Source organism: Gopherus evgoodei, chromosome 11 (assembly GCF_007399415.2).
Source record: "Gopherus evgoodei ecotype Sinaloan lineage chromosome 11, rGopEvg1_v1.p, whole genome shotgun sequence".
NCBI classification, from domain to species: domain Eukaryota; kingdom Metazoa; phylum Chordata; order Testudines; family Testudinidae; genus Gopherus; species Gopherus evgoodei.
Genome location: NC_044332.1, coordinates 54,495,608 through 54,523,606, shown reverse-complemented (window position 1 = coordinate 54,523,606; position 27,999 = coordinate 54,495,608). Strand labels below are relative to the sequence as shown.

At 42.3% G+C, this 27,999-nt stretch overlaps 1 protein-coding gene across 9 annotated transcripts in view; it reads left to right on the top strand.

Annotated features, from left to right (window-relative positions):
* LYPD6B (LY6/PLAUR domain containing 6B) overlaps positions 1–26,129 on the top strand; it is a 108,275-nt gene extending 82,146 nt beyond the window's left edge. For 6 of the 9 annotated variants that reach the window (XM_030580857.1, XM_030580853.1, XM_030580852.1 and 3 more), the window contains 5 exons: positions 11,375–11,463; positions 12,487–12,641; positions 13,882–13,980; positions 18,015–18,145; positions 20,974–24,512. In XM_030580857.1, the coding sequence (XP_030436717.1) occupies positions 12,527–12,641; positions 13,882–13,980; positions 18,015–18,145; positions 20,974–21,138 (510 nt within the window). In that variant the 5' untranslated portion in view covers positions 11,375–11,463; positions 12,487–12,526 and the 3' untranslated portion in view covers positions 21,139–24,512. Of the gene's footprint in view, positions 1–11,374; positions 11,464–12,486; positions 12,642–13,881; positions 13,981–18,014; positions 18,146–20,973; positions 24,513–25,643 lie in introns of those variants that run through there. The other 3 variants (XR_004002682.1, XR_004002683.1, XM_030580859.1) reach the window with 3 other exon arrangements.
* The last annotated feature ends 1,870 nt before the right edge of the window (positions 26,130–27,999 follow it).

Below are 27,999 nucleotides of genomic sequence, written 5' to 3'. Positions count from 1 at the left end.
ACTTCAAAAACAGACTCCAACGAGAAACTGCAGAATTGGAATTAATTTGCAAACTGGACACCATTAAATTAGGCTTGAATAAAGACTGGGAGTGGATGAGTCATTACACAAAGTAAAAACTATTTCCCCATGCTAATTTTTCCCCTACTGTTACTCACACCTTCTTGTCAACTGTTGGAAATGGGCCATCCTGATTATCACTACAAAAGTTTTTTTTCTCCTGCTGATAATAGCCCACCTTAATTGATTAGTCTCGTTATAATTGATATGGCAACACTCATTTTTCATGTTCTCTGTGTATATACATCTTCTTACTGTATTTTCCACTGCATGCATCCGATGAAGTTGGTTTTAGCCCATGAAAGTTTATGCCCAAATAAATGTGTTAGTCTCTAAGGTGCCACAAATACTCCTTGTTCTTTTTAGTGTTCTAATTTTGACTCATATTTAGCTCATGATCCTTGCTCCCCACCTCGCCCCCAGCTTAACACTATGAGCTCAAACGCTACCTTGTAGATGGTGGACATCTTGCTCCTGAGGGTTAGAATAGCAATGTGCACATCATAGTACTGTGCTAGCAAGTCTCCTACAGCAGAAGACTTACCTGAAAGCATCTTTGCACACACACACGCTTTCCGTGCTAGCATCAGGGCAAGATTTAGCTTTTGAGGGACTTTCTAAAAACTCTGCCTGGTTTTACTTTCTCCTGTTCATGTGTTTGGATTAATTCGTTGGCAAACAGAAACAGCTCTGGAGATAAATGTGGATAGACCACATCTGCCAAAACATGATGCTCTTACTCTAACACTGAGTGCAATTAACCAAACCAAGAGTATATCAGGTCTCAGTGTACGGACTATATTTGTACATGTAATCATTCTGTAGCTGCTGCTCACAGATTTTCAGATTTTTTTCTAGAACACAATCCTGTTAAATGCTTACTCAGGTTAGGCTGGGTTTTTCAGTCATTTCACTTTCAGACCCTATCTTTTAGAATACCTTTAACATTGAATTAGCATTGTTGCTATTGTAACGACATTGGGGTTCATTAAATAACAAACCAGTTAATGAGAGAGGAATAAAACTTGAATAAAACAAACTGGAGAGCGTCTCTGATGAGCTGCTGCACACAGCCATGCTATGTTCCCAATCCATGCCTTCAGGGCACATCCCTCAATTCTTATGTTCATAATACTGTCTCTTAGGAGGGAGCATCTCTAAATTATCTTCTACAAAGGTATCTCTCCACCTATCACAAATGACCTTTTAAAAATCTTGATGAATTCCAGCCATGCCACGTTCCATATAACAAAACTCTGTAGTTGAACTGTTGATAATTCCTGTTGTTGTTCAGTGCTTCATTTGTGAGCCTGGGGCAGAAGGGGAGAAGCTCGTGAGAAGCAACAAACAAAACAGTCCAGCTAAGGATGGTTGATGAAACCTGTGATGCTGTATGGAATATGGGTGACCATGTATAATATTATGGATACCAATATTACAAAATTGCAATGAATTTTACAAGATATGTCATCTAAGGTATCAGTGGAAAAGTTATGATTTGCTAAGTATGATCATCTTGTTTATATGTATGTGTCATCTTTGTATTGTGGGTTATATATATGTGTGATATATTTGTATCTCAAACTTGTGCTGTGTTTCTGGGTGACAACCCAGACAGATTGGCATCAGCACTATCCAGTCTGCTTGATGGCCCATCAAAGGCAATCAGCTGTACAATGAACCCATTGAGAGAATCCAGGGGCCATCAACAGGACATATAAGGACATGCATGTGGACAGGGGACTCCAAGAGCTTTTTCATGCCCATGTTCTGTGAGTTTGTGTTTGGGACAAAGCAGGTACAACCACACGGCAAAGAATTTAAAAGGGCAGCTGCGTATTCTCCATTTTGTCTTCATTCCTGCTTCACACCTCTGGAATAACTTCTGTACAAACTGAAGCTTTGGACAAAGGACTGACAGACCCATCCAGGTTTTGGATGTGTTCCAGAGGGACTTTACAAGCCAGCAAACTCACCAATGCCTTGAAGAACTTGATATATAGATTCTGAAATCATATGTATATATCTGATTGCTTTGACCATTTAACAACTCTCTTCTTGTTCATTTCTTTTATAATAATCCTTTAGTTTTAGATGGATTGCAATGTGGTATTTTGGGTAACATCCAAAGATGATCTTGCGTGGTTGCTTTGTGCTGGAGCCAGGGACTGATTAGTTCTATCTGGAGTGTTATATCTTGTGTTCTCTGTTAGAAATAACATAACCACAGGGCCGGCGCTTCCATTTAGGCGACCTAGGCTGTTGCCTAGGGCACCAGGATTTGGGGGCTGGCATTTTGCCACCCTTGGCGGCAATTCTGCAGCGGGGGTCCTTCTGCGCTCTGGGTCTTTGGCAGCAATTCTGCGGCGGGTCCTTCACTCGCTCCGGGACCCGCCGCCGATGTGCCCAGAAGACCGGGAGTGCGGAAGGACTTCCACCTAGGGCGCCAAAAACCCTGGCGCTGCTCCTGCATAACCAGTGTGCTGCTACAATTGATCTTTGGAAAAAGAGGTGTTAAGAGACCAAAGTTGCTGTTAATGAGCTAATAGGGCAGGAGTCAGGGGAAAAAACAGAGAATTGTAGGGCTAGGAATGTGGCTGTTCAAGTTTGCAGCATGAAACATATGAAAACAGCACACATACACATTGTAAAAGTGGAGCTATTATTGTATAACACTGTTTTTAGTTTGGAACCTCTAGTGCTTTCATGGAAAACTTCTGGCAAGAAAAAGCTCCCTCTTTCAAAGTTTGAGTTTCCCTTATTGAAAGCAGAAGTTGGCATCACTGATTAGAGTTTACATTAACATGTACGCTGCTCTGAACTGGTTTTGATTTGGAAGACGTTAGCTGTAAGGGGGAAGGAATAGAAAATGTCAGGTAAAGAAAACCCAAATTTTGGGGGTATGTGTGACCATAATCAATTTTCTGCTGGTGGGAATGAAGACAAAGGGTCAAGAAATGAGATCAATGAGCAGGTGTAGATAAGTGGAGGCTGATACCAAGGGGTTTGCCCTACGTGTCAGTTACACTGGGTTACCAGCGTGAGAGAAACATTCTCTTCAGCTCTGAAATCAAGGTAGCAAATTATTGAAATCTTGGTTGAGAGCTGTAACTGAGAGTAAAGCTTGTGAGAAATATCTTCTAACCAGCTTAATCACAGTTATGCTAATTCGGCTTAAAATTTATTTTTAGCTGGTTATACAGTTGTACAAAAATTTATTTTGCATTGATGCGGCTGAAGATTTGTTGCTATAATCCTTTTCATAAAAGCTTAAGATAACATTTTGACTCATGATAAACAAAAATACCTTCTGCAAGCTCTCAGTTTTTATTACCTAGAATGACTTACTTTACAAGATGCTCCCATCATGTTTCTCATCATGTCTGACAGCATCACCACCATTTATTACATCAACAAACAAGGGGACGTGAGGTCAATTGTACTCTGTGTGGAAGTGGTTTATCTGTAGGATTGGTGCATTGCCCACAAGATCCTATTGTCGGCAGCATGTCTTCCAGGGCCTCAGAATGTGATTGCAGATTCTCTCAGCAGGAAATTCATGGCCGACCATGAATGGGAGCTTCATGACACTACAATCAATGACATTTTCAGCCAATGTGGGACTCTTTGCCTCCCATGCCAACAGCAAGTGCACAATCTACTGCCCCATGGGGAGAGGTACCTGTGTCCATTCGCACGGTGATGCCTTTGTCCTTCACTGGTTGGACCAGATCAATTACGCCTTTCCCCATCTCCTGCTCCTGCCACGAGACCTCCACAAGATCAGGCGGGAGAAGGCCATAGTCATTCTGGTAGCCGCATTCTGTCCATTCCAGTTCTGGTTTCCTCAGCTTCTTTGCATGTTGGCTTGTCCCCTGTGTCCCGTGCCAGCTTTCCTGAAACTCCTTACGCAACATGGCGGCAGGATCAGGCATCCCGATCTATACACACTTCACCTCAGAGCTTGGTTTTTGGATGGACATTTTCACAAGATGGGAATGTTTCTGGGAGTACAAGGCATCCTTTCAAGCAGCAGGAAAGAGTCCACAAAGCATTCCTGTTGGGCCAAGGGGAAGTGCTTCACTTCCTGGGCCCAATAGAGGGCTTTGTCCCTGAAAACATGGTCATTCCCCTTTGTTTAGACTACCTCCTCTCCTTGAAGATGTTGGGACTCACTCTGAACTCCATCAAGGTCCACACAGCAGCTATTAGTGCCTTCCATCCCCCAACCCTCCCCATGGAAGGCCACTCCATATTTACGCATCTATTGACTGCCAGATTTTGAAAGGATCTCCTCAGAACCTTCCCACCCATCCAACCTATTGCTCTTGAATGGGGCCGCAATCTTGTTTTCTCAAAGTTAATGAAATTGCCCTTCGAGTCACTGGCTTTCTGCTCCCTGTCCCTCCTTTTCATGACAGTCACCTTCCTAGTAGCTCTTACTTCTATGAGAAGGGTAACTGCGGGCCATGATGGCGGACTCCTCCTTTAACCGTATTCCATAAGGGCAAAGTCTCCCTGAATCTGCACCCCAAGTTTCTATCAAAGATTGCATCCCAGTTTCATCTCCACTGACCCATACACTCACTTGCTTTCTTTCTGAAGCCTCATGTCTCAGTGGAGGAGTAGTGCCTTCACTCTCTCAATATCCACAGGACCTTGGCCTTTGACCTGCAGAGGATAAGACCAATCATGAAATTCCCTAGACTGTTTGTTGCTATAGTTGAAAGGATTAAGGGAAAGGCAATCTCCACACAGCGGATTTCAGAGTGGATTTCTTGATGCATTACACTTTGCTATCAGTTGTCAGGACTGCCTCCACTAATTGGGTGAGAGCCCATTAGACAAGAACACAAGCATCGACTATGGCCACCCTGCATAATATACTGCCTCCAGACATGTAGGGCAACCATGTGGAGTTCGGTACATACCTTCACTACACATTATGTCTTGGTGCAAGACTCTGTGATGGATGCCTCATTCAGCATGGCTGTCCTCCAATCCACCATTCCATCCTCTTCCTTGTACCCTTCTCCAAAATAGGTATTGCTTGTTAATTAGTCACAGTGGAATACAGTAGGGACCATCACTTGAAGAAGAAGAAGAAGAAGAAGAAGAAGAAGAAGAAGAAGAGGAGGAAGTTACTTACCTGTAACTGGAGGTTCTTCGAGATGTGTGGTCCCTGTCTGTATTACATTTCCCGCCCTCCTTCCCCTTTGCTGCAGATCTGTTTAATTTGCGGTGAAAAAGGAAGTGGAGGCGCAGCCTGGTCTGCCTCACCCTTTATCACCACAGTCAAAACCATGAGGCAAAACAAGATTGCATGTGCAGACCAACAGACACTACTACTTCCAAATTCTCTGGCTCCAGATGCATGGTTCACATGCAGAAACCTACAGTGAAACACAGATAGGGACCACATATCTCCAGTTACAGATAAGTAAACTCCTCTTCCTGACTGGTATAAGCTCCAAGTGTTGGAAGATGCATATTTAAAGTCATTACATTGTTCTACATCAGGTCTGCACAACTCGTAAAGTGGCAAGGGCCATATTACTCCAAAGAAAACAGCTGAGGGCTGAATCCCTGCGGGCCTGCCGAACCCCTCCCTCCCCCAGCGCCGCCACCCCCCCCCCCCCCGAAAAACAAGACCCCTCCCAGCACCGCCTGCCCCACGGAAACAAACCCTCCTTCCCCAGCGCTGCCCCACCTAAACAGCAGTATTGAACCTTGTGTCATAAACAGATAGCTAAGGGTTAATGTCTCTTACACCTGGAAAGAAGTAACCTGAAACACCTGACCAGAGGACCAATCAGGAAACCAGACTTTTTCAAATCTGGGTGGAGGGAAGTTTGTGTCTGAGTTCTTTGTCTTGTATCTGTCCCTCTCGGCTATGGGAAGGATTTTTCTATTTCCTGCTTTCTAATCTTCTGTTTCCAAGTTGTGAGTACAGAGATCATAAAACAATAGGGGTTATTGTTTTTTTTCTTTTGTTTTACCTGGTGTAGTTGCTGGAGCGCTTTGAATTGTATTCTTTTTGAATAAGGTTGTTTATTCATATTTCTTTTAAACAATTGACCCTGTATTTGTCACCTTAATACAGAGAGACCCTTTTTATGTACTTTTTCTTTCTTTTTATATAAAGCTTTCTTTTTAAGACCTGTTGGAGTTTTTCTTTAGTGGGGAACTCCAGGGAATTGAGTCTGTGCTCACCAGGGAATTGGTGGGAGGAAGAAGTCAGGGGGAAATCTGGGTGTGTTAGATTTACTAGCCTGACTTTGCATTCCCTCTGGGTGAGGGGGGAAGAGAGATTAGCTCTTGGTAATTCTGTTTTCCAGGACTGGGAACGGGGAGGGTGGAGTCCCTCTGTTTAGATTCACGGAGCTTGCTTCTGTGTATCTCTCCAGGAACCTAGGGAGGGAACACCTGGAAGGGAGAAGGGGGGGGAAATGGTTTATTCCCCTTTGTTATAAGACTCAAGGAATTTGGGTCTTGGGGTCCCCAGGGAAGGTTGTTGGGGGGACCAGAGTGCCCCAAAACACTCTAATTTTTTGGGTGGTGGCAGCTTTACCAGGTCCAAGCTGGTAACTAAGCGTGGAGGTTTTCATGCTAACCCCCATATTTTGGATGCTAAGGTCCAAATCTGGGAATAGGTTATGATACCTTGGTAATACGTTATAGCGGGCCCCTAAGGTAGTATAATTAAGGTGAAAGAAAAATGTCTTTTTGCTAGAAATAGAATAAGATCTTCCCCCAATTTTGTAATCAATTGCCCTGTTGAAAAAACGAGGTGTGAATGAGGAAGGTGGGAAGGCAGCACCTCCAGACAGCTGCAACCTTTGGAGAGGGGATGGGAGCCAGACCACATCAGTAGAACAGCTCAGCCACCGATTCGCAGCTCGCCTCCTCAGCCCCCCTTCCCTGCCGCTGGCTTACTTGCCCCCCCCGCCACTGCCTGCCCGCTCGCCTGCTCAACCACCCTTCCCTGCCACCAGCTCACCTGTTCCCCAGCCGCTGCTCATCCACTCGCCTATTCACCCCCTGTGGGCCACATAGTGAGCCCACCTACTCACCCCTCGCAGGCCACATGAGGTCCCCGGGCCTCATGTTGTGCAGGCCTGTTCTACGTAATAGCTATTATAGGTCCAGGATTGAATTGCCTGCCTATCCCTGCCCTTCGGCAGGTGTAATTCTTTGTCAAAATTCAACATTTGCAGAGCGGAGGAGGAAATGTTTTTGTGGCAGGTTCTATTTTTTAAAGAGGGAGGGAAGGAAGGAGGAAGGGAAATGGTGATTCAAAGGTGATCAGAGCTTTGCAATTTAAGAATAATTTTCATGGACACAGCTCAATGGGCAGAGAGCAGGTTAGGCAGTGAAAGGCACATGATAAATCATCACGTTAAATGGATATCACTTTTTCTCCTGAGTAAGGTTGCCAGTTTTGGTTGGACATATTCCTGGAGGTTTCATCACATGACATAATCTTCATTAAAGATTAATCTTTAATTCCTGGAAACTCCAGGACAATCCTGGAGGTTTGGCAATCCTACTCATGGGGTATGGGTGTATGCAAATGTAGGCCTCAATCCGGCAAATGCTTTAGTGGGAATACTCCCATTTTGAATATTTTTCACATCCATAGGTGTTTGCAAGAGTGGGATCATAGTGTGTGCATTGGATTGCCAGTATTCCAGTGCCCACATATGAATATCACTCTTTGTCACAGGCAGCAGGTGGCCAGAGCTAGAGCAGGGCCAGCCCTCACCCCCCAAATATAGCTGTCCACATGCCTGTCCACCTCAGCTCGTGAAAGGTGTCATGGGGAGAGGGCCCTGCCTGCCTGCTGGATTCCTGGTATGTGGAACTATATTCCCGAGTCCCAGCAGGGGATTCTAGCTGCTGAGCAGTGCTTCTCAAGAAAGTTCATTGTTGAGAGAGAGTCCTAGGGGCAGGGCCGGTGCAAGGATGTTTTATGCCCTAGACGAAACTTCCACCTTGCACCCTCCTTCCCCCCCGGCGCCACGGCCCTGAGGTGCCCACCCCGCAGCAGCCGCCCCCTCCACCCTGAGGCCCCCCCCAAGCAGCTCCCCACCCCCCCACCCTGAGGCACACCCCCTTGCCCCAGCTCACCCCTGCCCCGCCTCCTCCCTGAGCATGGCGTGGCCGCTTCACTTCTCCCACCTTACAGACTTGCAGCGCCAATCAGCTTAGGCATGCCCCCCCTTGCTGCAGGCAGCCCTCCCCACGCTTCCCTGCCCCAGCTCCTTCTGCCTAAATGCCAGCGACGACCGAAGATCTGGCCACCACAGTCACTGTCGAAGAAAATGGCGCCCCCCAAATCCTAGTGTGCTAGGCGACTGCCTAGGTTGCCTAAATGGTTGCACCAGCCCTGCTTAGGGGAATGGTGGGGCAGGGGGAGGGGAGAATGGGAGTCCTGGGCAGGAAAGGGAGACGAGTTTTGGGTGAAGGAGGGAGATCCTGAGGCCCTGTGTTTGGAGTGTGGTGGGAAAAAGTCCCTGCCTGTGCACAGATGAGAACCCGCCCTTTTGTATTTGTATTCCCTAAAATTTTCCATTTGCCACAGGCTATGTGATTTAAGCAATGGGAACTGACATAGGATAGGGAAATCTTGAACTTGTAGAACTCCGGCACAAGTGTAATTGTGCTTCTATTGCTATCAGGTGTATTTGATAAAGTTCACAGATTTTATAGATCTTTCTTTATAGAAAGGCAAATGTTTCCCAATTTGCCAATACAGATTAAAGGAAATGTATATGAGGAAGATAAACCTCACTACTGCTGTGCATTGAAATGATTCAGTCTTTCACAGAGCAAGCATAAAACAATAGGCTTGCCAGCTCAGCTGTCAGAAGTATATTTAGAGTCAAGATTAATTAAAATTGTCCTGACTAGGTAAAAGCAACTAATCTGTGGTATTTGAAGAGCATAGCATGAGCTATTTAATGGAAGAATGGAAGAATAATTGTTTGCATTTGGAGCAAAAAAACAACTGAGTTGGTGCAGTGCCACCAAAATGTTCAAAGCATCATGCAGGGATTCAGGGCCTAGTTAAGTGTTTAGCCCTTATGGGTTTGATGCAAACATTCACAATCAATCTGAGTTTAAACATATGTCATGCTGCCTGTCTATGGGGTACAGGGATTGAGGTGGAGGCATAAAGGCAACTTTCTGTCACCCCTGTCCTGCTGCCTGTTGGGGGCCAGTTTGCCCTAGCACAAGTTAGAGCAGCCTCAGGGGAGACATAATTTTAGGGGTGCACCAGTGGTCATCCATGTCCTTACCCCTTATATGTACCTGGATATGTGGAGCAGAGAGAGTGAAGGGGATGCTGTATGTGAATGACCTCTACTGCTGCAGAATCCCACCCTGCCCATTTAGGGCATCTTAGTTCCATTTGTACAACCAGAGTGACCCATATGGTATGTTGTGTGAGTGGGGACTGGCCTCTGTATTTGTAAAAATAGGCATAATGGAAAAGAGCTGGCTATTTAAATAGATCATAATTAGAATTAATTAATCTCCCTTCCTAGATGTTCTAAATGCACAGACTGGCACTCTCTTTTGAGAGCTAGGGGAGAGAACCAAGTTTTAGCCCCAGTGTATCTTGACCATTTAATTTGATCATTTAAACAGATAACCTTTTTCTAATGTGGCTGTTTTTAGGGGAAGTGTATCTTTATAGGCAATGTGTTTTAATGGGAATTTACTTTGAAGACCTTTAATACATCTGCACTTTTTCATTTATCCTGGGGCAGTGGTATGGCTCTATTAATGAATGATGGCATGGCAGTGTTTGACTTCTTCTCTTGTGCAGTGCATTGAAACCTGAGCAGAAAACTTCAAGTTTACTGTACGCTGAGAATGTTTTTAGCTTCATCAATGAAGCAAAGATGGAACTCATCACTTTTCTCAATGGGTCTCTGAGGAAAGAAACTGAAAAACTTCCATCTCTTGACACGGATTATATGTTGATCTAGTAGCAAGAATTGAGAAGTGAGCCACATGATTTATAACGTATAGGGTGGGAAGAGAACATAAGTGATGTTTCTACCATGGGACCTTCTTCAGGCATTGATTTAAAATAAAAGCAAATTATACAGAACACACAGAGAACTTTTTGGGGACTGTTGCTCTCTCAACAAATATTGGTTCAAACCATTCATTCTAGGAAGGATTAAATGAGAATGAAATAAGCCAGATGACATGCTGAGACAATGGTAAATTGGTCTAGGGTCACCATCCTGTTTTTTTCCCCATTGTTGGTTCTGATTTATCTGGGATAATCCCAGGCTCTGCAAATCTATCTTGCAAAATATTAAAGGGTGCTTAAGTAGATTTCAGCACCAATGGAACATCACTGCATCATGACATCAACTTACAACATTGTGATGCAATGTTACATTGATTTATGCCTTGCCAGCAGGAAAGTATCACTCATGACACAAACACTTGTCCCATCTGCTAAATGTTGGGGTTCTTAGGAATTGGCTTGTTTTGACCTTGTTTTGAAATGGGATTAGCTTGATTTTTGGTTTATTGTGAAAGTCTGGGTGCTTATTTACCACGTGAAGGTTGGCAACTGTGATTAGCATGGCACTCACTAGTAAATAGTAGGGTAATATAGTTCAAATCTGTTATGGCATATATGTTATCAGCCTATATGCATATGTTCTATTCTTTTATTTCCAGTAATATTAAAGGCCCAATATCTAAACAAATACTTTGCCTCAGTCTTTAATGAGGAGCTTAGGGATAATGATAGGATGACAAATGGGAATGAGGATATGGAGGTAGATATTTCCACATCTGAGATAGAAGCCAAACTCCAGTGGCTTAATGGGACAAAATCAGAGGGCCCAGATAATCTTCATCCAAGAATATTAAAGGAATTGGCACATGAAATTGCATGCCCATTAGCAAGAATTTAAACTCAGGGGTTTTACCGTACGACTGGAGAATTGCTAACATAGTTCCTATTTTTAAGAAAGGGGAAAAAAGGTGATCTGAGTAACTATAGGCCTGTTAGTTTGACATCTGTAGTATGTAAGGTCGTGGAAAAAATTTTGAAGGAGAAAATAGTTAAGGACATTGAGGTCAATGGTAATTGGGACAAAATACAACATGGTTTTACAAAAGGTAGATCATGCCAAACCAACCTGATCTCCTTCTTTGAGAAGATAACAGATTAGATGATCATAATGGTCCCTTCTGACCTTAAAGTCTATGAGTCTGAGCTGACTCTTTCCCAGTGTACCGAATAATGATCACAAAGCCACCCTTTTGGTTCTTTCAGATGCTTTTCTTGACCTGTTTGTGAACAATTTGGGCTCCAGTACAAGGAAGACTGTGGGCATCTGCAGGAAACAGTACTGGAAATACACTGTAAGTGTGGTGCAAAAACAGTTTCTCAAACATCTGTTAAAATATCCTAAAAATAAACATAAATTAAAAAGAAATCTATGTTCACAAAAGTTAGTAAGGCCTAGTGCACAAAACAAAACATTCTGCCACTGATTGGTTGCAGGCCAACAGTCTGTTTGAAGTAGTTCTTCCCTGAAGCACAGGAGCAGGAAGAAAGTCTCAGGCCCCTCTCCCTTTCCCCTCAATGTGCCACATATGGAGTTCATGCAGCTTCTGGCCTGGAAGTGACTTGATGGCACTTTGACTCCCACCGCCCCATGGACTGGGGTTGACTGGAGGATTCACGAATCAGCTCTCCTTGGCCATCCCTGCTCTGACTTCAAAGTTCTGCCACACACTTGTGTGCAGTGGGCCCATAAGGGCTGCCCAACATCCATCCCAACCCTACCCTTCTCCATGCAGAATGTCACCATTCCACTAATCTGAAGTCCTTCACATCCATGCAGAGGGGCACAGGATTTGCTCCATAATGCATACCTAAGTGCCTGCACACATATTTCCCCTGCACTAACACACACAGGGGAGAGGACTTTGCCTGTGCTGCATGCAGGGGTTAGAATTTACTAGAACTGGCTAAAAAAAAAAAGAAAAGGAGTATGAATTGTTTGTGAAAATGTCTGCAAAAAAGACTCGGTGGCTCAGGTTTTGTATCACAGTGTAGACATACCCTTATAAGCCGTTTCTAAGACTGATATTGCCTGAGGGAACTCATTATGTAGCTGAATAACATAGCATAATAAAATTACTACAGTACTGATTGTAGAAATGTAGCTGTCCTGTACAAAATGCTAACCAGTAGAAGGCAGCAGCTGCTCAGCTTTGAATGGCTTGTAATGGTTAGTGATGTATGCTTACAGGCACTAGCAGTCCAGATCCAAGCACTGAATTGTCAAGGTTTCAAATCAAGTTTACAGGAAGTCCAGTGCTCCACATTCTCAGTTCTTTATGGTTCCTCTGTCCTAATGTTTGTTTCTTCTTTTCTAGGCACAAGTATTTTAGATTTCTCTGTTTAGTAATAGTCAGCATGCTATTATTCTGTCACATGTTGGCTGTAGCTTCTCTTCAGATCTTCATCCTCTCAGGGAATTGGGCTCTAGCCAAGAACATCAACTTCTATAATGTGAGACCTCCACTAGACCGTAAGTAGCAAGTTGCGGCTTTCTTGTGTTTGGGAACATAGGTTAATGTTTCAGCTATCAGCTTTTCCATTGTTATCCCTTGTTTATAGGCTGACTCTTAAACATAAAGTGGCTGTCTCTTAGACATTTGGGATCTCCTCTAGAGTTTAAAACAAAACATTCATTTTGGTGCCTCCTATGGTTACTCAGTGTCATTCCTAACATTTGAGATATAGTCTGAATGAAGTTGAACAGAGAGGGAGAGAACTGTTTTCTTTGATTTGTACTTTGATAATAAACCGTTTCAAATTTTGGATGCTTTTATTGCACTTTTATGTCTCAAAATGACTTTATTTTGTAAATGTAAATGTTTGCAATGGACTAGCTGTTTCTATTTGTTGTTCTGCTTTTTTGGTGTGTCGGGTAGGGAGGTAGGTGTCTTGAACACTTTTAAAGTTATCACTAAATGAAAGTATGAAAGTTAGTAGGAAGTTAAAACCACTGTAGCAGCTGGGAAATCAGCTGTTAGTAATAGCATCACATGTCTGCTTCTTACCTTGCACTCAGATTACTACCCCTGCACGCCCAACTGGATAAGAGTCTCTGTGATGTAAAAGATTAAAGTGGAAAAGTCGTGATGGTTAGCAGGTGGGGGGTTTGATGCCAAGTTGCTTTAAAACTTCTGTATGTGTGTATATAAAATGTTATAAAAACAGAATTTGAAATCAAACTCACTAATCCCTAATTGACAACTTCTTGCTCAGAGTTGGGGTCAATGACTTGGAGCTGGTTTCAAAGCAGTATCTGCCACATCTAGGGAAGCAAAAGCTGATTAAATGCAGATTGTGTGACAGTGTACATGTGTGTATACAGAGAGAAGATATGTGTTTCTTCTGTGTTATAATTCTGTATGTGTAATGTGCATGATACACTCTCCATTTAAACAGCATTTTGATTGTGAGAGAGAATGAAAAGGCCAGGAAATGTTTTAAAGTTAAGACATGATGATATTAGTACAAGAAGTAAAAGCTTCCATGGTAAGGTATGAAATAGTTCTTATTTACCCAATAGATTGACATTAACTGTATATGCTATTCTTATACACATGTGTATAAATGTGTGAATGTGTGTGTGTGTGTATATATATGCTAATGTTTATATATACGTATTTTTGTCTAATATATGTAAAAGCAAGCACTTTTTGTTTGACATTTTAATTTTTGATATTTGCAAACTTAACATACTTATTATATTTTTAAAGCCACTCCATTTCCAAACAGCTTTAAGTGTTTCACCTGTGCAAATGCAATTGACAATTACAACTGTAACAGATGGGCTGAAGATAAATGGTGTCCTGAAAGTAAGTGTGCCTGTCTTAGGGAGATTCTTTAAGGTATTTAATTTTATTTTTCCTCTGATTCAACCATCTCTCAGACAGGTAGTTATATAGGATTAAAATACCATCACACTGATGCCCTGGGGATATATTTAGTAGTAATGAGTCTTATGATTTCTTTTGAGATAGATATTCCAGCCATTTGAATATGCTCAGCAATACTACAAATCATGTTGAAGGCTTTGTATATTAGACTTGCAGTAGAAGCTCAGAGTTATGAACACCTGAGGAATGGAAGTTGTTCATAACTCTGACATGTTTGTAACTCTGAACAAAACGTTGCGGTTGTTCTTTCAAAACTTTTACAACTGAACATTGACTTAATACAGCTTTCAAACTTTACTATGCAGAAGAAGAATGCTGCTTTCCCTTTATTTTTTTCATAGTTTATGTTTAACACAGTACTGTATTTACATTTGTTTTAGCTTTTTGACTCTGTTGCTGCCTGATTGCATACTTCTGGTTCCCAGTGAGGTGTATGGTTGACCAGTCACTTCGTAACTCTGGTGTTTACAACTCTGAGGTTCTAGGGTAGTATGTATTTGAATGAGTACTGTGTAAAGTGTCTCCTTTTTAGACTAAAGAAGCTGCTCACTAGAGCAGCAGTTTTCAAACTGTGGGTCACGACCCAGAAGTGGGTCATGGAATGGAAAGGATTGGGTCGTGGCAGCTCTGGTCAGCACAGCCAACCAGGCCGTTAAAAGTCCCGTCGGTGGGGTGCCCAGGTGAGGCAGTCTAGTCCCTACCTGTTCCAACACTGCACTGCGCACTGGAAGCGGCTATCAGCAGATCAAGCTCTTAGGTGGGGGGCCATGGAGCTCCACACACTGCCTCCACCCTGAGCACCAGCTCCACACTCCCATTGGCTGGGATCAGCCAACGGAAGTTGGAGGGGGCAGTGCCTGTGGGTGAGAGCCATGCAGAGCTGCTTTTGTGCTTTTGCCTAGGAGCCGGGCCTGCTGCTAGCTGCTTCCGGGGTGCACCGCGGTCTGCAGTGCCAGGACAGGCAGAAAGTCTGTCTCTGCACCCTGGCTGCACCACTAACCAGGAACCACTGGAGGTAAGCCCCGGCCCCAACCCCATGCCCCAGTCCACTGGCCCAAAGCCTACATCCCCAGTCCAGAGCCCTGACACCCCTCCCACAGCCCAACCGCGTGCCCCAGCCCATACCCCAAATCCCTCATCCCCTGGCCCCACTCCAGAACCTACATCCCCAATCCAGAACCCTAACCCCCTCCCACAACCCTGCCCCAGCCCAGAGCCCCCTCCCATACCCTGAACCTCTCATTCCTGACCCTACCCCCCAGCCTTCACTCCCACACCGCATCCTCTGCCCCCACCCTGAGCCCCTCCCACACCCCAAACCCCTCATCCCCAGTTCCGTTGGGTTGCGGACATTAACAATTTTCTGCAACTCAGTTGCCAGAAAAAAGTTTGAAAACCACTGCACTGGAGTACGTATAACTAGAAATTCGCTAATGTAATTCGATCATTTTGATGGGTTGGCTAGCTTGTGCTTAGAAGAATTTTTGAGTACTGTAGTCTTAAAGCATAGTCACATTTTTGGGTGGATAAAAGCCTTCTAGTGATGTGTGTGCACTGAGTGGAGAATATAGGATTTGAGATTAAGTATATAACTGAATTCAGCCCTGTATACATTCTAGATTCAAAATGAATGATCAAAGTGCAGCCCTAGCTGAGACTTCCATTTAATTACTCAAAATAGCTAGTCCAAAACTGACTGTGAAAAGTTACAAACTGATCTCGCTAAACTGGACGGCTGGGTAACATAGTGGCAGATGAATTTCAATGTTAATAAGTGCTAAGTAATACAGAATAGAAAAAACAATCCAACTATACATAGGTGCTGAAACTAGGGGTGCTGCCACATCTCCTGGCTTGAAGTGGTTTCCATCATATGCAGGGTTTACAGTTTGGTTCAATGGCTCTCAGCACCCCCACTACACAAATTGTTCCAGCACCTCTGCAACTATACAGATAAAGTGAAGGGGGGCTAAATTAGTTGTTGCCACTCAAGAAAGAGATCTTGGAGTCGTCATGGATAGTTCTCTGAAAATATTCACTCAATGTGCAGCGGCAGTCAAAACTGAATGTTAGGAACCATTTGGAAAGGGAGAGATATGAAGACAGAAAATATCACAATGCCAATATATAAATCCACAATATGCCGAAACCTTGAATACTGCATACGGTTCTGGTTGTCGCTTCTCAAAAAAGCTGTATTAGAATTGGAAAAGGTACAGAGCAGACCAACAAAAATGATTAGTGGTATGGAACATCTTCCATACAAAGAGAGATTAAAAAGACTGGAACTGCTCAGCTTGTAAAAGAAATAACTAAGAGGGGATAAGAGAGATGTTTACAAAATCATGAATGGTGTGGAGAAAGTGAATAGCAAAGTGTTATTTATCCCTTCACTTAATACAAGAACAAGGGGTTGCCCTATTAAATTAATAGGCAGCAGGTTTGAAACAAACATGAGGAAGTACTTCACACAATCCACAGTCAACCTGTAGAACTCGTTGCCAGGGGATGTTGCAAAGGGCAAAAGTATAACTGTTCAAAAAAATATTAGGTGAGTTTGTGGAGGATAGGCCAATCATTGGCTATTAGCCAAAATGGTGGGGGCCAGACCCACATGCCCTGGGTATCCCTAAATGTCTGACTGCCAGAAGCTGTCTGGTGATGGGATGGATCACTTGAAAATTGTCTGTTTTGTTCATTCCCTCTGAAGTATCTGGCACTGGCCACTATCGGAAGACAAGATACTGGGCTAGATGGAGTATTAGTCTTGACCCAGTTTGGCCATTCCTATGTTATCCTCCCTCTTTGTAGTTTTATGCCAGATTAATCTAATATGAATCATAAATCTCTATAAACACACTTTTTGGATTCCTGTTTTCCAATCTTTTTGTCCTGTTTTCCTTGTGCTTGTGAAGAAACAAATAGTTTTATTAGATTGTCTTTATACTTCTAGTGTAATGTTGGTCTTGTTTGCATTTCCTCTGAACTTAGCAATTAACTTATCCAACACTGATACATGGCGGGAAAACAGTTTGCACTGTCAAATGATATTCCCCACTCCAAAGCCAGCTATTGCCTTAGTACTATCTCCAAGAGTCAGCCGTTCAGGGGTAAAGACCCGCAGTCTTAATTCAGTCCCGCAGTCAAAGCTAAATGTGCTACCAAATCTACTATCAGTCCGAATGTCTTTTGCAAAGTTAACATACGAGCTGAAACAATTACTTCTAATATTGAGTGCAGATTTGTTATTTAGGGATGACTTTATAAAAAGACAGCATAAACCTTGCATTAGGCCTTTTATATACCTAAGCTATAGGCATGCATCATTGCTGCATGTGGTTTCAGATGTGTTGTATGTGAACTCTCAAAATGGAAAGTGTCATGTTTCTGCACTATCAATGGATGCACTAACATTTGGCAGTAAAACCTGAAGATCACATTTGGAAGAGAGAATAGCAGGGACATCTGACACTAGGGAAGGTAATGTACCCCGAAGAGAGGGAAAAGGAGGAAAAATGTTGGAAGAGGAGTTGGGTGCTAGGAGCGAGGTGGTGTGGAAGAATGAAATGAAAAAGGTAAAGAAGTTTAAATGGAGCGGAAAGAGAATGAGAAGGGAGTGCAAGAGGGAAAGGAAGAACCAGGAGAGCAGCTGCTAAAACTAGCCATCTGGAGATGAAGTGTTAGATACATAGTACAAATCTCAATGGCCTTCATAAGTTGCAGTTTAGGGGCCAAATGGCCCATTTAATTTAAGGTCTAACTAATACATCATGACTGTTAAAGGATAATTTTTTTGGAATATAATGCCATCTTAGTGCTCTAAACCCCACACAATCTCTAACTTTTCTCAGTGAAAGCACTTTACTGTAATTTGTCATTTAGTGAAAACTTTTGAAGTATGTGAAAGAGATCACACTGAATGAAAATGAACCTGATTTTGATTTTTTTCTTAGATACAGAGTACTGCTTGACAGTTCATCATTTCACAAGCCATGGAAGGAGTACATCTGTGACCAAAAAATGTGCTACCAGGGATGAATGCCATTTTGTTGGCTGTCACCCCCACAGAGAGACAGGCCATACAGTAAGCATCAGTTTTTGTAATGGAAAATGTTTGTTTTAAGGCATTCTAAATGAGAGCCATGTTCAGCACTTGTTACTCAAATAACTACTGCTGGAGTGAATAACACCTGCCAAATGAGACTATCTAATGTTTGTTAGGGCTGGGTCATGAGCAGCCGGAACTTGTAGTCAGAGCCAGGGTTCACAATCAGGAGCCAAGGGTCAGCTGGGTCAAGATACTGGGAGATCAGAGGCATAATACAAACTGGAGATCAGAACCACAAGTCAGATGCCATGAGCCAAGCCAGGTCAGGGCACTGGGAAGTCAAGTCAAGGGAGCAGGAACAGAAGGCACAAGGTACACAGTTCAGAGCATAGTGGATCCCAGTCATTTGAACAGCTTCCTGTTGCTGGTTTAAGTGGGTTGGCTACCCTGGCATGTCAAGGGTGGAGCCTCAAACTGAGGCTGGGCGTCCTGGGTCAGCAGTTGTCAGCAGGCTGCCAAGTGGAAGGCTGAAGAGTGGCTTCTCCTGTAAACCCTGTAGATCTGGGTTTGAGGCCCCTGGATCATGAAAATGTTTTAGTAATGGAAGTCAAAGTTCTAGAAGAGGAGCCAGATTAGCACCTCTTCCTATTTTTCTATGAAGAAGTTAAGCTGTAGTCAGGGCCGGCGCTTCCATTTAGGTGACCTAGGCGGTTGCCTAGGGCACCAGGATTTGGGAGGGCGGCAGACTGCTCTGGTGGACCTCCTGCAGGCGTGCCTGTGGACGGTCCACTGGTCTCGCGGCTCTGGTGGAGCATCCGCAGGCAGGTCCACCGGAGCCACGGGACCAGCGGGCCGTCTGCAGGGACACCTGCGGGAGGTCCACCGGAGCTGCGGGACTGGCAAGCGGCCCTGTGCCTAGGGTACCAAAATCCCTCACGCCGCTCCTGGTAGTTGAGCGGGAGGGTCAAATTCTTGAGTCAAATTTAGCTCAATAATGGCATTTGTTATGATGATTATAACATCAAGCTACCTTGTAGAGGATCAGAGTTCCAATTCAAACTTGGCCATTCCTTTTCTAGGTGGCAATTGGCTGGCTTAATCATAAAAGAAGTAGTTTCCCTTTGGAGAGGATGCACCTCTTGTAGCTCTATAATGACCTTTCTGGCTCGAGGCAGCCATGTTCAGCTTTATTCAGTCAGAAGGATAATTTCCCCAGTGTAAGTCATGGAAACAAATCAACACTGGATTTAGGCTTGGAACTTGCTATATTTCTTTGGGCAGCAGTGTCAAAAAAGCACTGCTATGTTAAGGAACTGGTGTAAGCTAGAGGGACCCATGTCTTACAAACCACAAGGGACTGAAACAAAAGCTATATGCCATTGTCACATTTTGTGAAATCCAGACTAGTGAGGGGCTGTGTCACTGCCTGCCCCACAACCTTGGGAGCCTCTCAGTGCTTTGAAGGGCCACTCACAAATGGCCTAACAGCATGCAGGTCACACTCGGAGTGTCTGTGTACAGCTACCTGTGTACAGGTAAAATGGTTAGAATGTTTTATATCCTGACCTATTATAATAATAATAATAATAATAATAATAATAATATTATTTACAATGTCACCTGAAAGTGAGAACAGGCGTTCGCATGGCACTTTTGTAGCCGACATTGCAAGGTATTTATATGCCAGATATGCCATACATTCGTATGCCTCTTTAGGCTTTGTCCACCATTCTAGAGGAAATACATCAATGCTGATGATGCTTGTTAAAAAAAATGTGTTAATTACATTTGTGACTGAACTCTTTGGGGGAGAATTGTATGTCTCCTGCTCTGTTTTGCCTGAATTCTGCCGTAAAATTTGTGTTATAGCAGTCTCAGATAATGACCCAACGCATGTTATTTGTTTTAAGAACACTTTCACTACAGATTTGACAAAACGCAAAGAAGGTACCAGTGTGAGATTTCTAAAGATAGCTACAGCACTTGACCCAAGGTTTAAGAATCTCAAGTGCCTTCCAAAATCTGCTAGGGACTAGGTGTGGAGCATGCTTTCAGAAGTAAGTCTTAAAAGAGCAACACTCTGATGCGGAAACTACAGAACCCAAACTACCAAAAAAGAAAATGAACCTTCTGCTGGTGGCATCTGACTCAAATGATGAAAATGAACATGCATTGGTCTGTACTGCTTTGGATCATTATCGAGCAGAACCCGTCATCAGCATGGATGCATGTCCTATGGAATGGTGGTTGAAGCATGAAGGGGGCATATGAATCTTTAGGGCATTTGACATGTAAGTATCTTGTGACGCTGGCTACAACAGTGCCATGTGAATGCCTGTTCTCACTTTCAGGTCACATTGTAAACAAGAAGCAGGCAGCATTTTTTCCTGCAAATGTAAACAAACTTGTTTATCTGAGCTACTGGCTGAACAAAAAGTAGGACTGAGTTTTACATTGTTTTATTTTTGAATGCAGGTGTTTTTTACATAATTCTATGTTTGTAAATTCAACTTTCATGATAAAGAGATTTGCACTAGAGTACTTGCAATGGGGGAATTGAAAAATACTATTTTGTTTGTTTTTTACAGTAAAAATATTTGTAAACAAAATAAATATAAACTGAGCACTGTACACTTTGTATTCTGGTTGTAAATGAAATCAAGATGTTTGAAAATGTAGAAAACATCCAAAAATATTTAAATAAATTGTATTCTATTATTAACAGCATAATTAATCACGATTAATTAAAATTATTTTTTTTAATTGTTTGACAGCCCTAGTAATAACCCTTGCAATTGAAAGCATATACAATATAAACTTCTGCTGCAGTCACTCCTGTCTACCAATCTCCTTTTTATTAACAGGAATGTGTTTCTTGCTGTGAAGGGATGATCTGCAATGTAGAAATACCAACCAATCACACAAATGCAGTATTTTCAGTAATGCATGCTCAGAGGAAATCAGATGGCAGCAGGAGGACAATTAGCATTCTGGTGCTTGCATCAGTCATAACAATTATGTTGTTATGATGCAGCTTTCCATGTGCCAAATGTGATTCAGAGGGATAAACTTTATGGGCTCTAACATGAAGCTATAAGAAGAATGTTTCAGTTTGAATAAAGTCACCGTTCCCCTTCAGATTATAGAAGATGGTAGGAAAACATGGACGTGGACATCATGAAGTTTGTTGATCATTTATTGAAAATTCTTTTAAAGAGTCTGAAGTATTTAAAAGAAAAAACTGGTGACCAGACGTTATAGTAGACTTTAACCAGTTATCTGAATTCTTCATTTGGTGGTGGAAGCGTGTATACACTTTGCACATTACTTGAACAAGGAAACTGATTGTCTGTAGGCAGTCAATTGATCAGGTGAGCTAAAGGAGTACTTCTAGATGCAAAAGCTATGCCAAGTTTATCTGAAGAGAAACCACTTTTTTCATAACTTTGAGTATTGACTTGTGTTGAGTCTCTTATCTGCCTTATTGATGAGAAAATGTTACGTTTAAGTTCATCTTTAACATGGTGTTCATGGAGATCTGTACATTTTCCAACAAGGTGTCTAAGAAATAGACAAAAGTACTTTTTTTAAAGTTCAGTTTTGGTCAGAACTTTCATGTCTTATGGAAAAACTGAAAAATATTTTTAAGGGTTTTTTTGTCTCTCCTACTACAACTTTGTGATGACACCTCAGATTATAAAATAATGAATTCACAAAAAAAAAAAATTTCTAACAAAAGATGCCCACTGCTTAGGCTCCTATCAGTCTCTGTTTAGGCATGTAACTAAAAGCAGTCTGATTTTTCAAGAGTGCTGAATACCTGTATCCCATTGTCTTTGATAGGATTTGTGGGTGATCAGTTCTTCCAGATACCTCACCACTTTTATTTAGGAGCCTAACGTTAGGCACACAGCTTTGAAAAGTATGGCCTAGGTTTCTAAATATAATGTTGCCATTCTTACCTTTGTTTTCATAGCTGTATTAGATTTTTTTTAAAAGCCTGGTTTATTGCATATTTTGACTAATGTCGCGCAACTGACCAGTTGGAAAAATTAGAAATGGTAGAATTTAGATTGCTGTTGCACATTACAAAAAAATCTGTTTTCCTTTGTAGGCCTTGCAATGAACAATGTGTGTGTCGTATTTTATGTGTATTCTTATCCTTCTAGTTCAAGGGCTGGATACTTCAGATTCACTGTCTCTTTCACATGAAGAAGTCAATCCTGAAGACTGATAGAAATTGATTTCACTTATTTTCAGTCAGTATTCAGTCTGATTTGCAACATACGCCAATGTTGACTATTTTTTTAAATATTTTTGGCTCAGATTCTCTGTCCTTGAAAACTCCCTGATCCTGTGAACCAGCATATGTCAGCCCGGTCCTGAGCACAACCTCAAGGCTCCCAGCAGTCTCTGGGACCTGTGCTGATGGTTATGGGTGGAGGGAAGTTTCAGCCATGCCTCCTTTTTTGCCCAATCCTGCACTCAAAACCTTCACTTACTGGATCCACTATCCCCTTTGCACTGCAGCATGATCATGAATCTGACCCATAGAGTTTGAACAGAGCACTGTATTGCATTTTTTGTTTCAGAATTTTTTTGGGTACTTTGTTTGTGAATTCACAGATGTAACCACTAACAAGTTAGACTCTTTTGATTTCTCATCATCTTAGTTTTTCAACAAAGCTTTCTGTTTAGTCAGAATTCGTTGAAAAATTGAGGGGGAAAAAGTTGTGAAATTTTTGTCCAAATATTTTTGTGGGATTTTTAATTGAAATTTTCAGTGCAACATAAAGATTTCATCAAAAATGGAATCTCTGAAAATTTTGACCATCTGTAGTTTCAGCCTCTGTGTGTCAAATCTTTTGTATTTCTCTCTAACTTGTTTAAGTACACTTAGTTATTTTAATTTTAAGTGGCAATTGGAAAACCTCCGTCGCTGATGTTTTCAAAATTGATGATGATCTACGCCAACAAATATCCAAGAAGATCTTAGAATGGTGACCCTTTTTCTCCTATTTTTCCTGTATGCAAATATGTGATATGTCTAACATCTATCTCTATGATCTGATGAAGAGGCACTTACGAGAAATAATTTAATTGTAAAAAGTTACAGATGGAAAAGATCATTCACTCCCTTCACTTGCCAATGCAGGGTTCTTTCCTGCCATCTAAATCTAAATATTCCAAGCAATAGATTTTTGACATCATCTTATGGAAGACTGACTATTCCGAAGTCCAATAGATGAAGCTATAAGGAAGAATTTCCTAGTATTATGCAAAATGTTTCTTTCTTTAAAGGTAATGTCTTTAATGCTTCTTTAGTTGTTATATCAGTGTAGCAGGTAATGATAGCTGTAGCTGAGATCACAGAACACTTTCTATTATTAGTTTCTGGTTTTAGGTTTCTGAAACATTCTCTTTTGGGCTGACATTTTCCGGACTTGATTCTCCGCCTGAAGGTGAATTCTTCAATAAAATTAAAGCAAAATCTTTTCAATGGTCTTCTGAACTATGAAAGCATGTAAGAATACACTTTCTTGACTTCTTCCTCTTAACCTGCACACTCCCACTCCTGGCCAGCCCTTCAGGCTCTAGGTGCTCCCTCAAATTCTATTCCTTGGAATGATTTGTGCAGTTGAAAATGACAATACAAGGCTTAACAAGGCTTGTGGCCTTAGATGAATTTACTGTAAATAGTTTAAGAAGATCTAAAACTTTACATTTGTTTATTCTGCAAATAAGATTCCAAACTACACAACTTGGGAGCAGAAGTACTGGCCAGAAGGTTGGCCATGCTTATGCTACTTTAAGATTTTCTTGAAGTGATAAGATTATCTCCTGTGCATGCGCAGGTGAGGAATGCAATTGACAATAATAAGAGGCAGTAGTTCCTCATTGGAAGTCTGGTGCTTGTTAAATCTGCACATGTGCAGGCTGCTAATGACATTGATAGGCTAGCTGGCCTTGGTTAATTGGTGCCTGCTAGTTACAAAACTGTTTTTTTCCTTTTAAGAAACCCTAGAAAATAAATGCAAAAAACAGTCAATTCAACATGAAGGTTGCACCATTAAGCACTCGGATCAGGACAGGAAAGTTAACATTGACTGTGCATCATTGCCTCTGCCTTTTTGCACATACATATAGTAACTCCTTGCTTAATGCTGTAGTTATGTTCCTGAAAAATGCGACCTTAAGTGAAACAATATTTAGCGAATCCAATTTCCCTATAAGAATTAATGTGAATGGGGGAATTAGGTTCCAGGGAAATTTTTTTCACCAGACAAAAAACTATATGTTTTATAGATATACATGGAGTATATGTTCTAAACAAACAATGTAATACTGTTCACAGCTATGATGATTGTGAAGCTTGGTTGAGGTGGTGACGTTAGAAGGTGGAAGAAGGAGGGATATTTCCCAGGGAATGCTTTGCTGTTAAATGATGAACTAGCACTCAGCTGAGCCCTCAAGGGTTAACACATTGTTGTTAATGTAGCGTCTCCTCAAGGCAGCACAAACAGGAGGGAGGGGAGACAGCATAGCAGACAGAGACAGACACACACCTTGTGTGTGGGAGAGAGAAAGATGCACACTGCCCCTTTAAGTAAGCTGACCCACTCTTCAGCGCATTGTCTTTTTAAGTGGATCAGGAAGTTGAGACAGCAGCTACTGCCCCAAGCTCTCTCTCTCTCTCTCCCTCGGTGTCCTCATCCTGCTCTATATGGAGAAGGGGGAAGGGGACACCCTGATATTAGCCCCCCCCTTCTCCTCCTGCACAGCAAGCAGGAGTCTCTGGGAGCAGCTCCAAAGCATAGGGCAGGAGCAGCACATGCAGTGGGGGGGGAGGGACAGCTGAACTGTCGATTGATAGCCTGCTGGGCAGCTGCTGCACAGGGAACTTAGAGGAGCGGGGAGCTGATAGGGGGGCAGCCGGTCCACCTTGGTTCCAAGTCCCCACCAGCTAGCTCCAACGGGCTGCTCTTCCTGCAAGCAGTGGTACAAAGCAGGCGGCTGCCAAACAAGGTTAGAAGGGAGCATTGCACAACTTGAAACGAGCATGTTCCCTAATTGATCAGCAACATAACAACGAAATGACGTTAACTGGCATGACTTTAAGTGAGGAGTTACTGTAAAACCTCTATATTTGTGATTGCATTTTATCTTGGACATACTTGTGAATCTAAGTTCATAGAAAAAGATTGTGTTCTAGTGTATTAGAGAAATAGGATGTGATTACATAATTTAAGACTACATCACAATGGGATACAGAGGTTTCATATTAAACCTTAACTTTCACATTTTTTTACTTCATAAGGCTTGCATGTGCAATCATGTTATATTAATGTAGCATTTTCGTATTTAAGAAATAGGTTAAAATATGGGCTACATTCTGCCCTCAGTTATCAATATACAAATCCTATTAATTTCAGTGGGAGCATCTGGGGGCACCATTTGACTCTAGGAGTATGATTTTTCAGTAGCTAGACACTGCATGTACTTACACACACATGAATTTTCTCTTACCAAACAGGCATTAAATGTGGTTGTATTGTCATCAGTGATGGGCTAAATGTCTTTGGATGCAGCAAGCAATCATTAAAATCAATGGGAGCCATATTCAAGTGTATCCCAGGACAGTACAATCCCTTTGTATTATGCTTTGAAATAAAATAAATATATGGTGTGAAATCCAGTCCATGGAGTTATACTAAGGTTGAACTTGGCCCTTGACTGCTATGAAGATGAAGATATCACGACCACAAGCTTATAACAAATAGGACCCCAAAATGGTATTGCTCTTGTCTTTGAAGTAATTTTTACAGTTAAGTGGTAAACAGCTTTGTTTAAATATTGCATTTTTACATTGTACTAGGGACGATCTAGAGTCGATTGTTTTTCCAAAGTCTGAATGTATGTGTAACAAAACTTCTTCACTATTCAATGTTTGTGTCTGTATCAGTGTTTCTTATCTCTGTGTTCCTGTTTTAAGCCTCCTTTGAAAAACTGGCACTTTTGATTAAAGGTATTAAAATATTAGTTGGTGGAGAATATTTATATATTGAAATAGCCAAGAAAAAAAAACTGACTTTTGCTACTTAAAAAATTAAATAGTGTGGGCCACAGACTGTCACTCTTCTTAGCACTTTGACTCCAGGAGGAGCCATTCCAGTCCATTGTTTCCAATGGACTTATATATTACTCAGTTTGGCAAGTAAGAGTGGAAGATTTTGGTATTTATGGCTCTAGAATTTGAGGTCAGACTGTGATGCTTATACTCTTCTTGTTTATTACTGTTACCCTTTCTTCCAATGCCAGTGCCCAGCTTCCGACACTACTGCTGATTGGTAGCAGAGTTCTTGGATTTGAAGGTCAGCATCTCGGTAATATATGGAGATATACCTATCTTATAGAGCTGGAAGGGACCCCGAAAGGTCATCGAGTCCAGCCCCCTGCCTTCACTAGCAGGACCAAGTACTGATTTGGCCCCAGATCCCTAAGTGGTCCCCTCAAGGATTGAACTCTCAACCCTGGTTTTAACAGGCCAATGCTCAAACCACTGAGCTATCTCTCCCCCACAGCGGAGGAAAAGAAAAACCAAGGAGCATGCAATTAGTGATCACCTGTGAAAAGTTTGACTTTCCTAGCATCACGTAGGAAATCTGTGGCTGAGGCAGGGATAGAATCCAATTTAGCATTCAACTGTCTTAACCACAAGACTATTTTTTCTTTTTCTGCAGTCCCCTATCTCAGTTGCATAGCTTCCAGCTTCTGTAACTAATGAAACGGGGTCCTATGGACGGCAGCCTCCTTCACAAGACAACCCTGTGCATTGAGTGAGACAGGGATCCTGTGGAAAGAACAGTATGTTGTCATGTATTTAAAGACTGTGCTCTTAATGAGGAGTCTGAATAAGGGCTGCTTATTTCTGGCATTTCCTAACTTTTGAGTGCTTGATTTTGCAATCTTAATATTCTTTTAATTCAATTATTATTAACAATATAACTCGCTATGGAAAAAAAATATGTTCCATCATATGGAACCATATTGACTCCTCAGTTGGTGGCCAACAAAGTTGCAATTACAGCTGGTCAAACTTTTGTGACCGAAATTTTATCAGAAAATGCTGATTCAATGAAATCTAAACGTTCTATGCGGACATGTCTATTCCATCAACACTTTTAACAGAATATAGACAGGCTGATCAGCCTGTTTGTCTGGCGTCCTTCCATTCCTGCTGGCTCCCTGGCAGTCAACATGCTAGACTGCCTAGCACCCCAGCATCCTGTCTGATGGATTGCCTGGCTCCACATCTGGCTGCCGGCCCGCCCAGGTACCTGAGATACTTGAGGGCCTGGCTTCTGAGGATGCCTGGCTTGCAAGTTCCCTGTGCTGGTAAGCTTCTTAAGATGTCCAGTTGCCTGCATAGCCGGCTGCCTGGCCAGTTTGCAGGGAGCTGGCAGCGTGCCTACCAGGTGGAGAGCCAGGCTGTGCCAGCCTGTTTCCCAGGCAGGCAGCTGGTGCTTGGCAAGCCCAGGCAGCTGATGAGCAGGGCAGTCACACCCACATGCCGGGGGACAGCTGGAGAACCAGCAAGCCCAGGCAGCAGGAACATTTTTGTCCCATGAAAAATTTTGAGGTTTTGAATTTTTGTCCCAATTCAGGCCAATTTCTCCACCCCTCCCCACAAAATAAAAAACAACAACAAAAAAACCTCACTGTATTTTTAGTGGAATGGAGATTTTGTTTCCTGGCCAGCTCTAGCTGGGCCTTTAGATCCACATCACTGACCCCTACCAAACAGTGCTGCCTGTAATGGAAAGAAAAGCTGTATGTGTTTAGATTTGTGGGGAGTATCTCCATTCGTTCTTGGCTTGCTCATCTGGGCT